Source organism: Melanaphis sacchari, unplaced genomic scaffold, assembly GCF_002803265.2.
Source record: "Melanaphis sacchari strain LSU unplaced genomic scaffold, SCAv2.0 Contig7_pilon_pilon, whole genome shotgun sequence".
Lineage (NCBI taxonomy): Eukaryota > Metazoa > Arthropoda > Insecta > Hemiptera > Aphididae > Melanaphis > Melanaphis sacchari.
This window is the reverse complement of record NW_020271560.1, coordinates 1,818,983-1,833,812: the sequence shown is the minus strand read 5'-3', so window position 1 is coordinate 1,833,812 and position 14,830 is coordinate 1,818,983. Positions and strand designations below refer to the sequence as shown.

Sequence of the window (14,830 nt, the reverse complement as noted above, 5' to 3'; positions counted from 1 at the left end):
AATGTGTTAATTAAAACATAAAATCAAGTTCAATTGGTTATTGTATAATTTCTGAAAAATAATTAATAACATAATATATAGTAATAGTTTTACAGAAAACAAAGATTCCTAACTGATAATTTGAGTGCTTAAAATTTCCTTTCATTTTCATTATTTTAATTTAAAAAGATTTTAACTTAACAAATAAAAAATAAACAAATACAGCAAGTTCATACTATTTTGGTTATTATTTAAGATTCTTTGTACATAGTTTTTGTCATGACGTTATATTGGTTGACAATAACTATTAATTATAAATTTTCAAGCATTTTGTTTTATTTTGTTTTGAACCCAAAACATTACCTAAATACCTATGCAATTAAAATAGCCATACAGTTAGGTTAATTCAGTAAAAATACTGTGCTAATACATATGTTTTTCAACATAGTATCCAGATATGGTCACTGAAAATAAGACATTGATATTTTTTACTGAAATAAGATGAGTTTTAAAGGAAAATATACAGGCCATTTATTTGAGCTAAAATAATGGTATGTTTTATTTTTTTAATTAATAAAAAAATAAATTGTTTGCTTAAGCATAATTTTTTATGAGCGATGAACATAAATAAGCAATTAATAATTTTCCTTGACATTGAAAATATTAGTTAATTTATTACCTATTTCTTATTACAGTTATCATTTAATATATTAATGCAGAGGTTCCCAAACTTTTCCTACTTGTGGCACCCTTTTAGAACTGAAGTTTGTTCATGGTGCCCTTAATAAAATTTACAATCTTTTTTAAAATAAAATAGATAAAATATTGTTGTTTATTTTAAGACCAGATAACATAATCGGCAGCTAGGCACAGCCGCGGCTACCCTGACAACATATCACGCACACAGTTTGAAAACCTCTATATCAATGGATAAGAGACAAAATTAAGTAGAGATTGAAAATGTGTACAAAAGCAGTCTATGGCTTGAGTTGAGTCAGGAACCACTAATAGGTAATAGGATATTAAACTATAAATATAGATTTTTTAAATTAAAGTTAATATAAAATTTTTAAGTAAAAAAAAAGCAAACTATTAAATATTAGTTTATAATTTATATATCAATAGATTTTACTATAAGTGAATTACTAGTTTATACTGGTTTCAAGACTATGATAAAGATATTTTTGTTACCAATTAAACTAATATACATTAATGTTATTGAGCAAAAAAGACTTTTTCTGCAACCATTATATTTTCATACTTTAAGAAATGATAAACAAAAATTTGTTTCTTACAAATAAAAATATCTATATTTTTGACAGCTCATCAGATGCTATTGTCTTGTGATATCTACAATTAAGTTGGAAAATTGATTGGTATATATTAATAAATTATTATATATGTAAAAAATAATCTTAGCGACTATATTATCATTTAATATTCCTAGCCAGCAAATTTTACTTTTACAAATTAAAAGTAATGGTAGTGGTTTCACTAACAAATATAAGAATAAGATAAAAATAAATAAATATTTCCTAAATTTTCTAAAAAAAATAATACTATTGAAATACTTAATCACTCTTAAAATAATCATTCTATATCAAGTATAATATTTATTACAAACAAAATTTAAATTTTTATTTTCATTGTTATTGAGAATATTTAGTTAAATGATACCGTAACACTATGTATATTACATAACAATTTTCTTATTTATTGTATTACATTGCCAATAACAATTTTAACAAGTTTTTCTAAAACAATGATTTCCCTAATATTTATGATTTGTAAATAAAATTTTCAGTGTTAAATTTGTACACACACTGAAGTATAGTGAATAGTAGGAAAGTTACTCCAACCAAGTCCGGAATTGTACATTTTGCAATTTGTACAGTGATTTTTGTATACATTGCGAAGTGTACAATTTTGCTGTACAAAGTAACTAGATTGTACAAGTTGCGATGTGTACAATAATCACTGTACAAATTCCAAAGTGTACAATTGTTGTACAAATCACAAAATTTAAAAACATATTCTAAAAATTACAATATAATAACTGTTATGTTTTAAAAGTATTTTTTTAATATTAGATATTATTACTTATTAGTATACCATATAAAAATAGATATACCAGGTCTTTACATATTAATATACTACAATCATTGAACAAATCACAAAAATAAGTAATATGTAATATTTATTAAGAAAATACTTTTAAAACATAACAGTTATTATATTGTAATTTTTAGAACATGTTTTTAAATTTTATGATTTGTACAACAATTGTACACTTCGGAATTTGTACAGTGATTATTGTACACATTGCGAATAGTATAACGCAACTTGTACAATCTAGTTACTTTATACAGCAACATAGTACACTTCGCAATGTGTACAAAAATCACTGTACAAATTGCGAAATGTACAATTCCGGACTTTGTATGTAACATATATATATATTCAAATGTCAAACACTGTTCTTAATTTAATAAGATAGTGGATTATGTTGTATAATACAACAAATCCAACTCGTACTTATTAATAAAATTGTTTTTTATAGATGAAATGACAAAACAAAAAAATAACATACGAATAAATCAATTTTAGATAAGAGCATACTTTTAGTGTATATTTTAAAGTTTTTTGGAGCTAACAAATCTAGACTTTATATTTATAAACAATTAACCCAATTACTTTAATACTTACATTAATACAGAATGTTTTTGAACAACATTACATAAAATGATTTTCTTAACTCACAAGTAGTAACAAAAAATATACTACAATCATTATTAACGTCTTAATACAAAACACACAGAAATGATAAAATATCTATAAGCAAAAAGTAAGGACATCAGATTATGGCGATTTATGCACTGTTGAAGTGTAGTAGTAGTACTCACATTAAACTTTAAAGTTTATAATTAATATAATATAATGAGTAGCGACTAGTGCACAGTGCACACTTTACAGGGCAGAGACACGAGTCACGAAGGAATCTGGAATTTGTAAATAGGGAATGGCGATTGAATCGGCTTAGTAGAGATATGAATAACATGATTAATATGGTATATTATTTGGATTATATTCTTATTCTATATTTCTGTGATAAAAATTGGCGCCATCACAACAGTATGTTGTTATAATATAGTATTATGCAATGCACATATTTGCCCTCCAAGCTGTATACCACGGTATTAGATTAATATGATGTATATTGTATACCATGATATCTAAAATCGTAACCACGATAGATTATAATCTGGTTGTAACCATAATGTCATACGATTTACACAAATTATTGAGGACATGTATTTTAAACCTTTAATGGCCACACTGAGTAGATAATATTGATAAAGGTCATTTCAATTTTCAATAAGATAAGATACATTTTCTTTTTTTAATTTTTCATATCGTTTAGTATTACTATTCACCTTTTTTGCAAATTGTGTAATCTAAGAAAGTTATTCATTTTTTCCTAAACATGCCTATTATAAAAGCTTTAGCCTCCAATGGTAAGTAATCGATAATAATCCTCAATGATGCTTCTTCATGTTTCATAATAGTTGCTCATTATATTTTTTTATTTTTTAGTGGCTGTTCGCCGCTGGGCATATAATCTTTCTGGTTTCAATAAATTTGGTAAGTATTAAATGTTCACAATAATTTTTTATGTATAAATTATAACAGTTGTTATATCTTTCTAATATAGGATTACATCATGATGATGTGTTACAAGAAAATGACGATGTTAAGGAAGCATTAAGACGACTACCGGCAAACAAAGTAGATGAAAGATCATTCAGAATAATGAGAGCAATGCAGCTTTCTTTACAAAAAATTGAACTACCTAAAGAACAATGGACTAAGTTTGAAGAGGTAATGTTTAAATACATAAATATTTATCAATATTATTTTTATATATCTATAAATTTTTATTGCTATAGGATGACCGTTATCTACAACCATACCTTGAAGAAGTCATAAAAGAAAGAGAGGAAAAAGAATACTGGGAAAAAAATTACTATTAAATTTTTATGTTATGTAATATTAAAAAAAAAAAAAATCCCATAGTCACAATTAAATTCTTGCAACAAATTACTATTATTTTGAGAATGTTTTAAAAATTGTATTATTAAACGCAATATAATCTTAGTTTTCTGTTAAAGAAATATAAAATGAGTTTTATCTTAGTCCTTTTACTTAAGTTATTATTTTTAATTGATAATGATTATATTAACTTGAATATTTGATTTAAATTTAAAAACCTCTGTTCTTCTTATTTTTAGATGGTATTATGTGATTACTTGTTAATTTTGTTTGAAATGCTAAATCAGTGTCAAACAAATCTCACTATTGGCCATGATTTAAAATATAAATAGCAGTAGTAATTATATCCTTAATTGTACTATTATAAAAAATGAAAATATTAATTATTATTGGAAAATATTACCTATGTGAAAAAATTTAGTTTTGTATATTAACTAAACATATTTCATAAAAATTCTAGAATATTCTTATTTTAGTTTATAACTAACAAGCATTTGAATTTACAACATGCTTTTTCAACAATGTTCTTACAGTACATGTAGACAACTCTGATCTCGAAGTAAAGTTTAATTTGATTAATTGGATATAACATTCTTTTTTTACTATCTATTTAATACTTATGTGTTACAACACTAATTATTTAAAAATCTATTACCTCTTTTGAAAATAATTTTTTTATTGTTATAATTTTTAAGTATTTAATTTTTTTAAATAACATTCATTTTTAATTTCATATTCCGAACCAGATTATTTTTCGGAATATTTTGATACATAAAAATTAAATTTCAACAAATAGTTTATGAGTTATGATTATTTAATTTTTAAGTGAACAGAGAACCAACATTTCGAGGAGTATCCCCACGTATCATTCCACTTCACATACCTAAACTTTAAATACTTATAATTCAAAAACTTCTCATTTGAATTTTGATTTTCATCTATCGAAATATTCTAAAAATTATTTTGCTCTTCAGAATATAAAATAAAAAATGTAAATTATTATTCAAAAAAGTAACATGAGCTTGATTATAAAAATAATTATAATGAATCATTACCGCAAAACAGTGTGCATAGGTTGATAGTATATATAGAAACTTAATATCTTAAAATAAATTTTATGTTTAGTAAAATTCATGATATAGATACGTAAAAGTCGTAAAAAATTTAAGTTGGGTATCAAGAATGTTTTTAAATTAGGTATTGTAGTTCAACAGTCTAATGCCTCGTCTTACTTTTATATACAAGCAGAGGTCTCCCCAGACCTATTTAATATTTTTATACTCTCGACATGCCAAATACAACAAATAGGTACGATTAATTGCCACATATGCTAATGATAAGCAATCCTCTCTCTTGGAAATAATTTGGTTACCTATAAACCTCCAAAACTACTTAATAATTGACATTGAAAACCGGTTAGGTATCTAAATAGCCAAACAAAATCAATTCAAAAAATCAGTTCATAAAAATTTCACTTTAAAAAAAAAGGTGTATGTTTTCCACTATATTTTCGACGACTATACAAATCTTTTTCAAATTTAAAATATCTAAATATTGCCTATTCCTGATAAGACTACAATAGACTAAATAGAGCCTTCATTTAAAAGTTATAAGAAAAAATTAAATGTCGACTCACCTTCTTCGGCCAATCCTTAAGTCAAAAATGTTCGTGCACACAAAAAGTAATGTATAAATCAATTATAAAATCCATGTGGACTTGTGAATTGTATTATTCAGATAATCAGATTTAAAACGATATAAGTAAACATCAAAACAGGATGACAACTATTCTCCAAACACTATTTCAAATTCCATTCAAAATTATTAACATCACTTAAACCCTATAACTTTTTCTCCCGGCAAATTTTTCCCTGGAAATCTAACATGCTGTTTGAAACATCAATAATGCAGAGACTTACTCAAATAAGTACCTACACAATAAAAATATAAAATCACGTTGGGTTCCACGAGGGATAGTCTCCCTCCTCACATTATTCTGTTACTAAAAATTCTGTTAAATTAATTATCATATTTTCTTATTATGCATGTAGGTAACATAGGTAGGTAGTTTATTAATTTTCAGCTAATGAGAAAAAAATAGGTATATAAATAATATAATAATTTTATGAGCATCAATATTCATTATTTAAATATGTAATTTTGTCCTAATTAAAACTTTGAAGGTCTATAAAAATAATTATTTTTATAGGTATATCTTTTTTATGCCTTGTGCCCGTGAGCTCATGCTATGACAACAATAAGATTATTTTTTAAATATTAAACTGTGTACAAGATCGTAAGATTTTGCAATTACATATAAATTTTTATTTAACAAAATATGTATGTAAGTATTTTTAAATAAAATTAAAATATCTTGTGAATGTAAGTTTTACAATTATTTATTTCTAGGTTTTGACTAGGTGAATGAAATGTAAAACTTAATTTTAGTAGGTATATTAACTATATTATGACGAGGGCTGGGATTTTGATAGAAAGGCATCTTTTTTCTGGTGTTTTGAAACGTTGGTCCGTAAGTATAAAATATGTTTTGGGTGTTACTGATTATTTTGAAATATTTTTTTTTGTTGTTTTTTTTGACAAAATTAACCTTAATTACTCTTGTAGGGCATTTTCTTAGTTTTTAAACCATTTTTTACAATTTGTTTATAAAATAAATGAAATCTGTTCCAATTAACAAGAGACTTCTAGCAAACTGTCGACATAGTATCAATAATAAATTAAATAGCACGATAAATTTATCATCGATAGCAATTTTTTAAATTATTATTTTAAAATAAATTATTAAGAAAACAGAACTAAATAAGTAACAATTAACAATAGTGAAAAAAAATATACTATTCGTTTTAATGATTATTAACCATTTTAAAATTTTTTTCAATTTTATAACTATAATTAAATGCATTTGTTGAATTTTTTAAGTCAGTTTTGTATTTTTTGAGAATTTTTAGGGCATTAAGATCCCAGTCCTAATTATAACAATTCTTATTTTCTGTTCATTTTTGTATAATTTTTTGATTTATTTTGGCCTGAATAGATATAATTAATTGAATAAATAAATAATTAAAAACCTATTGGTTACTATTGTCAACCACAAAATGTTGAAAAAGTAAAATATCTTTGTAATAATACAGTCTAACAGTTCGCTTTTAGAATCGTTTCAAGCGGCTTAACGGCATATAGAACAATTCATTCTATTCTCTAAACTTTATCTAGGTATCGTAAATACATCCCATAAATAAACCATGCAGAATATAACAACCAATGTTAAGATGGCTGCAGCTTTAAGGGAATACATTTTGAATGAATTTTTCAACGGTCAAACATTAAAAGTTTTGGAAAATTGAAAACGCTCAAGCTTTATAAATAAAACGTATTCTAGTTCCTTGCCGAACATCAAATTTATTACTACTAAGTACTAGCTGAGCAAGTCGCAGTCTCAGTGCAACTGACTCCTAAAGCATCTCCACCAAATAATAGGCCAATTGTATTAGCAAACTACGCCGGGCCATAAATGAGGCGTATGATTGCTATAATCAATGCAGCAATGATGGCTCCAGCCGAAGAAGATAAGATTTCACCACCTCATTACTCATTGGCGTTAGAGCAGGTTTCGGATGACAATAATATCAAAAACCTGTCAGAACCGGATGTGTCAAAGTCCGATGTCTCCAGTCCGCCTGCTAAAAGATGTATATTGTATATCAATGCCAAACATTAAAATAACCTTTACGACCGAAATAATTGAAAGAGAGTGCACTTCAGTGGACATTTTGGAAAACGTTCCAATTCCAAATGAAACAGCAGGGGAAAGAATCGAGACGGTGGTATATAGAGCTAAAAAATGTCGCCGTTCCTTTTGGAAACAAATAAAAAAGTTTTTCCGCCGTTTATTATGTTGCGTATAACGCAGTTTGTTACCTATTGTTTACTTCGTTAACATTTAACGGATAATATTTAATATTGTTTAGTTATATTATGATAGCTAGTAGATATTAAAAATTATGTTTGACATAAATAAACCTTTTTGTTGTGTTATTTTATTGGCTATTAGATCGTTCTATTTTCTTTTATAAAATATGACAGAAATGTAGTAAGTTAAATTTTCTTAAACGTCTTTTGTGTTGAATAGGTACGTTTGTGTATCACAATCATTTCAAACATCTACGATCTACCGATCGCAATGATTTAGTCACTTTTCTCCGATAAGTAGAATGTTAACAACAAGCTTTTCAAAAGAACATTTTAATTTGAAATTAAAAATGTATGTTGTGGTTTCAAAAAGTAAAAAGTTTTCATTTTATAAATTATTTATTATAAAATATTTGTATCTACTTTATACATTTTTGTGATAACTTCAAATACATGTAAAAAATTGTGTTTATACATTTTTATAATTTTTTTTCTCAAATATAGGCGCAAGAACAACGTATATGTGATATTTTGTAATACAATTTTAAGAACTTTGGTCTTTGACTTTAAAAATAATTTTTAAAAATAAAATTTGAAAAATTTACATGTCTATAAATAATAAAAAAAGAGTAAAAATATTATGAAAATTATACCAAGTATAAAAAAAGATAACATAAACATTTAATGAAAAATTCAAATATCTATGAATAATTCGTGTATAAATAATATTTTTGTTTTTAAATTACAACAAGAAACAAAAATTGTTTGAAGAGAAATAGTTATTATTATACTACGTCATAAAAATTTTAATTTAAAATAATTATAAAAAGTTAATTTGTTTTTTCAATAGAAAATAATGTTTTAATATAAATTGCAAAACTTATAAGAATTCCATATTAATTTTAAAAACTATAGGTATAAACAGAATATTTTTTTTGAATTTCTAATTACAAATAAATTTGTAATTTTCTTGATTTTCACAAAATTTGTCAAAAATATAATTTCAAATATTTATAAAAAAATATTGTGACTGTAGATTTTTGATAAAAACACCTACATTTTTAATGCTAATATTACTTATCATAAATAGAAATAGAAAATAATAATTCAAGCATTTGGTGAAAAGTCTGAAAAACTGATCGAAAGAAACTTAGAGGCCATTCAAAAATGTTAAAATATGAATAATAAGATACAACCACAAAAATTCAACGTTGCTATAATACAGAATTATAGAATATTATGATGCGTCCTAAATGCATTAAAATGCAATCTAATATACAATAACAATATGATCTCTGATAGTCTTATCACAGTCCACAGGTCTAATGAATATTCTATTTTTTTTTTTTTTAATCAATCATCTTTTGTTTTTAGGTTTAAAATTATTTTATTTTTTTTATTATTATTCTTATTCGTTTTTTTTTTATAGTGAACTAAAAAAGAATCTTATCCTGTATCCGTGCGTCATTGTTTCAATGGTATTTTAAGATTATGTGAGTTGCTTTCTTACGTTTTGTTTTTACTTTTATGCTTAAAATACTTAGTTACAGTTAGGTAAAACCCTTTGAGACATTTTGAAAACTGCTACCTGCCAACTATTAACTAAATATATTTAAATTTTTTATTGTTAAGTTTTTCTTAGATTCATGAGTTATGAATCATTATTATAGGTGCACACGCTTATTTTTGTACTCATTAAGTGATGAGTTAATATAGGCAAGAAGTGTTTGGACTAATTATTTAAAACATTTAATTAATTAATTTAAATTAGTGTATAATTGTATTTGTGACTTGAAACTTAATCTGATTATCCTAAGTATATGAATCAAGATAATATCAGATTATTTCAATATTATATCTATTATTTGTATAGTGGGTTTGTTATCTTTTTGAATTGCAATATTTATTTGTTAATTCAATTTATTATTTGAAATGTATGATATTTAAATATTTTCATAATAGTCAGAAATTAAATGTCAATTACTTTAAATTTATTTGGATGTGGTATTGAGGTGTTTAATACTATTTAAATCATTATTAACTTTTATCATATTATTACGTGTAATATTTTTGAAATATATTTCATGAATATAAAATTGAATCAAATTAGCTGTGTTCAATTATTTTACTAAGCTAATTGTATTAATGTATTGTATGTATAGTTAAATAGTTTATTATATTAACCTTAGTATACATATAATTAGTAGGTGTTTTTTTATAATATAATAAATGTTAAATAAAAAACTTAAATTATTTGTTCTAGAAAAAATCATACTGAAAATGAGTACTTTCAATCTTGAAAAAATGGTAGGAACCATTGATAACCTTAGTACTTCCCTAGATGTAATGTTATGTTGCAAAAATAATGAAGGCGGACAAGAAATATTAGAATCTTGTGAACAATTGGATAATTTAATTATGTCATTTGACGATCAAATTAGTATTCTCAAAGATGCTTTAATTAAAGAAAAAAATGCTCGTAAATCGGTTAGTTAATTTTAATAAAATAAACTATTCCCTTTTTGGTACTAATACATTATGCGGTTTACTGGTAAAAATGTTAGGATAAAATAAAAAAAAATACCAACTTGTCAAGTATAATAAAATATTTTAAATATATATTATATAAACAAATTTGATACCTTTTTCATTGTATTTGTAAAAAAATATTTTTGTCCACTGTGATATTATCGGCAACTTATAGATCGGACACACTTACTTATACCTATTATGTACCTATTTACTTTAAACTAAGTACTTTTTACACGTGTGAAATACTTGTTTTTTCTACCTAACATAAGAAATATAAACTGATATTGTGATATTAGTCTAAGCCCAGTAAGCCGCAGATAAATTATCCAGATATTAGCATCCTTATTTTGTGTAATTGTATATTTTTTTTAGTCATTTCAAAGACAACTAGATGAATTGAAAATGATTGAGGAAAGATGTAATCACATGATAGTTTTTATTCAATTAAATTCTGGTTATACCAATGAACTTAAAGCACAACAGTATAATGAAAATAATGAAATAAAAGAGTATAAAGGAAATAATTCAAATAATATGACTAACATATCAATGTCACCTGTACCAATGTGGAATGATGCTCATTCTCTATCTGAAAACACTATACACCATACTACTATGTCTAATGGTACAATAATGAGTAATAGTATGATGGGACAGTCTTTAAAATCTCAGTCTGCTAAACAAGTACTTGATATTCCACTTTTAAAATCTGTTAGCAACAATGAAATGGATACTGTTCCAAAGTAAGAACATTATTATAGTTTTTATTAAGAGAATGTTATACTCGCATTTATTGTGTCCATCATACAATTGTATGGTAAAATAAATTTGTATTCAGTCTGATCCATTTTATATTGTTAATTTTAATATAAGGATGAATTGATCTATTATCAGTTGTTATGTATGAAGTTAATAATATTGTACAGACATTTAGTAGACTTATTAGTAGGTATTTCACATAACAATAACTGCAGTTCACTTAAAGATTAAAATATCAACAAAATCTTACTAGGATTATCCTAGGATATTCCTAAATAATATCCTTACTCTTTAATTTAATAGTAGAAAATTGTATAATACTACTATAATTTCAAAATTAACAATACTAAATGGATTCTTGAAAATACAATTTGATTTATTGTACATTTTGTGTATGATAACAACAAATGTAAGTGTAGTCTAATCATAAATTATTATTCTGCATGATAACTGACATATAACTTTTTGTATGTATGCAAAATTTAGTCTATTCTAGTAATAAAATATCTTAACTGGTTTGCATACAATTTAAATTCATTTATTATTTTTTATTTTATTTTATTATTTGTTACAGTTTATTTTACTTTGTTTAGGTATATGAAAGGTCGATTAACATCATTACATGTGAATGTTGTGATAGATGGTATTAATATTGCATTAGAAAATAAATATGATATTTTGCGAAAGCCAAGAAATGTATTAAAAAAAAAAGATCAAGATATGTACAACACGTGGAAAATTCAACAAAACAATGTTGGACAAGGTATGAACAAATAAGAGTAATCATAAAAACAATTTATAACTAACAATTTTTTTTTTTATTAAGGTCAATACTTTGTAACTGCTGATGATATTTCTAGATTTAGTGAAACAAAAGTGGATAAAACTACATTAAATATAATTCCTATATTAAGACATTTAAAACGATTAAAAGAATCTAGAACAGGTGGTTTCGTTTATTATTTACCATACTAAAAAATGTGTATCTAAAAGAAAAAAAAAACAATTGTTATTGAAAAATATGTTTTGATTAAAGACTTAGTGGATTTGTTAAATTTTAATATAAACAAATGAGTCAAACACTAAATATAATGTATATCATGTGTATTATAATTTAAAAGGTATACTTATTTTTGTACATACACTTTATTAATTAATGAATGACGACATAATACATTTTTATTTTCACACAAACTATTAAAATAGGTACACTAGATTCATCATATTATGTATTATAAATATACTTAAATGTGACTTATTTTTATACATACAATTTTTTTACTAATAAATATTAATTAATTTGATAATTTTTTATTTTTATAAAGATCCATACTTTTTATTATTTTTATGTAGGGGACTTTTAATTTTTATTTTACTGAGTCATTTCTATGAATGAATTGTGATAGGATAAGCCTATTTGACAAATTATATTATGTTTATAGGGAATTAAACCTTATTTTCAAATAAGTCAATATCTTAATCAAAACAAACCTCTAAAAATAGAACTTAAACAAGTTCAATTGTGCTCTACATCCTGGTATAATTTGTGTTGAAAAGTATGCAGAATAATATTGTAAAAAACATTAAACAATACATGTATTTGATCAGTGTTGGTAGTTTAATATATATATATATATATTAAGTTATATATAGTTATATATATATATTAGTTTTATAATAGTAGGTATATATATATAGGTACCTACTATTATAAAACTAATTCTTAAGCTAAAAATATTACTAATTCTTATCAGTTTATTATTGAGTTATGATTATTCAGAGGTCACTCTGGAATAATTAGTCAAAGATTAAAAAAAAAGCATATAGAAAAATTTAATTAATTGAATAAATGAGATAAATAATTGGAAGAATTTGGTTACCCAAAGATAAATGTATTTTAAGAAGAAAAAAAAAATTCAAATAAAACTACACATTTATATATATATACAGTGGCGCCAAATTAAATAAATTTAAGCGAAGCAAAATAAAAATATTTACACACACACCCACTACTAAGGATTTTAACATTTATTATGTTAATATTATATTATTTTAACATTAAATGAAGCGATTGCTTCAGTTCTGTTGACGCGCCACTAGTTCATAAGTTCGGTGCCACTATATATATATATATATGTGTGTAATATTTATATATAAAGAGAGAGATGTATTAGTTAGATAGGTAATAAAATAAAAATGTTTATATACTAATTATTAGGTAAATGATCCACAATGTCAGGTTTAATTCAGAATCAACTGTTAATAGTAAAACCAATTCGTGAAAACACTCAAATACATCAACTTTAAAACTGTCCACTATCCAAACTACTTATAATAGGACTTAATTCTTAGTTGAGCACATTTTTACTGTTCAATACCATTTCTAAAATAAAAAATAAATGAATGTGGGCATCTGAAGGATTATCATTTTAAGAGTAAAAAATAAATTTAAATAAAATATTATATGCAAGAGTTACGGTATATCTGATTTAAAAGAAAAAATATGTTCATGGATGATTGATTATTCTGACGTTAAACAGGATAATTGGACCATGTATAGAATAGGTACGTATACAAAAAAATTAACTCGTTTAATAAATAATAAAAATAACTGTGAGGGGAACATCCGAACATAGTCACGCGCAAGAGCGCAACTCGGCCGCAAGTAATCTATTTCAAAATGCATAAAAAAATTCCAATTAAATTGTGTGGTTAGAAGTAGAAGTTTGACAGCTTCAACTACTGAGATTATTAGTTTATAAAATAATATTATTTGTTACAGAGGTGCAAATACAATATATAGTGTTTTTGACATTGTCATATACTCATATACGTACCTTTCGGTAATATACCTCTATATATCGACACTCGTGAATAGTGACTACTGATTAATCACCAAAAGACCATAAATTAATCGGTTTCAAATTGGCTCTCAAATGTCAATACCACGATCTTTCTGTTTAGATTTAATTTTTAACAACTATAAATTTACTGTGTGGTAAATTAATTTGTGTGGCTACTGCGCTACTATTAATAAGGTATAATACACACTTATCGTAAATTTTATTTCATAGTAGCAGACAGAAGTCTGTAAATTGATATTCGGTACATAACAATCGATTTTATCGTACCTATATCTAACTTTTTTAGTTATTAGACTTGTTTATATTATCGTTGCGTATACTGAAAACGTGTAGTATTAAAATAATATCTCAACATTGCCCATAAACGGTAATGCTTATTAATAATTTCATAATTTATATAAATATTTTTTTATATAGTATTAAAAATTTAAAACAAAATATTAAATAAAAGGCATTATTATATTATTATTAACACATATGGTTATTGTAATATTGCGGATTGAAAATCCCTATTTAAGTTGCGAATAACTTGATAAACACAATTAATTATTTTGTTTCAATTGCATGTGCCCAATTACTGCCCATCTTGCAAAATATTGCTATAAAATTATAAATGAATATATAATATATATACACCTATATACATATATATAATGCTACTCTGCCAGTACAAATTTTGAACAATGTAAATTTAACACAATGACTTTTGTATAGAG

At 24.4% G+C, this 14,830-nt stretch overlaps 2 protein-coding genes across 3 annotated transcripts; both read left to right on the top strand.

Annotated features, from left to right (window-relative positions):
• Positions 1-3,365: 3,365 nt before the first annotated feature.
• LOC112601830 (cytochrome b-c1 complex subunit 7) lies at positions 3,366-4,134 on the top strand. The gene is made up of 4 exons (XM_025349628.1): positions 3,366-3,494; positions 3,574-3,621; positions 3,692-3,858; positions 3,927-4,134. The coding sequence occupies exons 1-4, from the start codon at positions 3,464-3,466 to the stop codon at positions 4,008-4,010; spliced, it is 330 nt and encodes a 109-aa protein (XP_025205413.1). The 5' UTR covers positions 3,366-3,463; the 3' UTR covers positions 4,011-4,134.
• A 5,186-nt stretch (positions 4,135-9,320) lies between these two features.
• LOC112601790 (spindle and kinetochore-associated protein 1-like) lies at positions 9,321-12,273 on the top strand. 2 transcript variants are annotated; one of them, XM_025349568.1, is made up of 5 exons: positions 9,321-9,452; positions 10,223-10,446; positions 10,864-11,234; positions 11,844-12,013; positions 12,077-12,273. In XM_025349568.1, exons 2-5 carry the CDS (start codon positions 10,240-10,242, stop codon positions 12,223-12,225), a joined length of 897 nt encoding a protein of 298 aa, XP_025205353.1. In that variant the 5' UTR covers positions 9,321-9,452; positions 10,223-10,239; the 3' UTR covers positions 12,226-12,273. The 2 variants fall into 2 exon arrangements, with proteins under 2 accessions (XP_025205353.1, XP_025205354.1); XM_025349569.1 differs by lacking the exon at positions 9,321-9,452 and adding an exon at positions 9,459-9,561.
• The last annotated feature ends 2,557 nt before the right edge of the window (positions 12,274-14,830 follow it).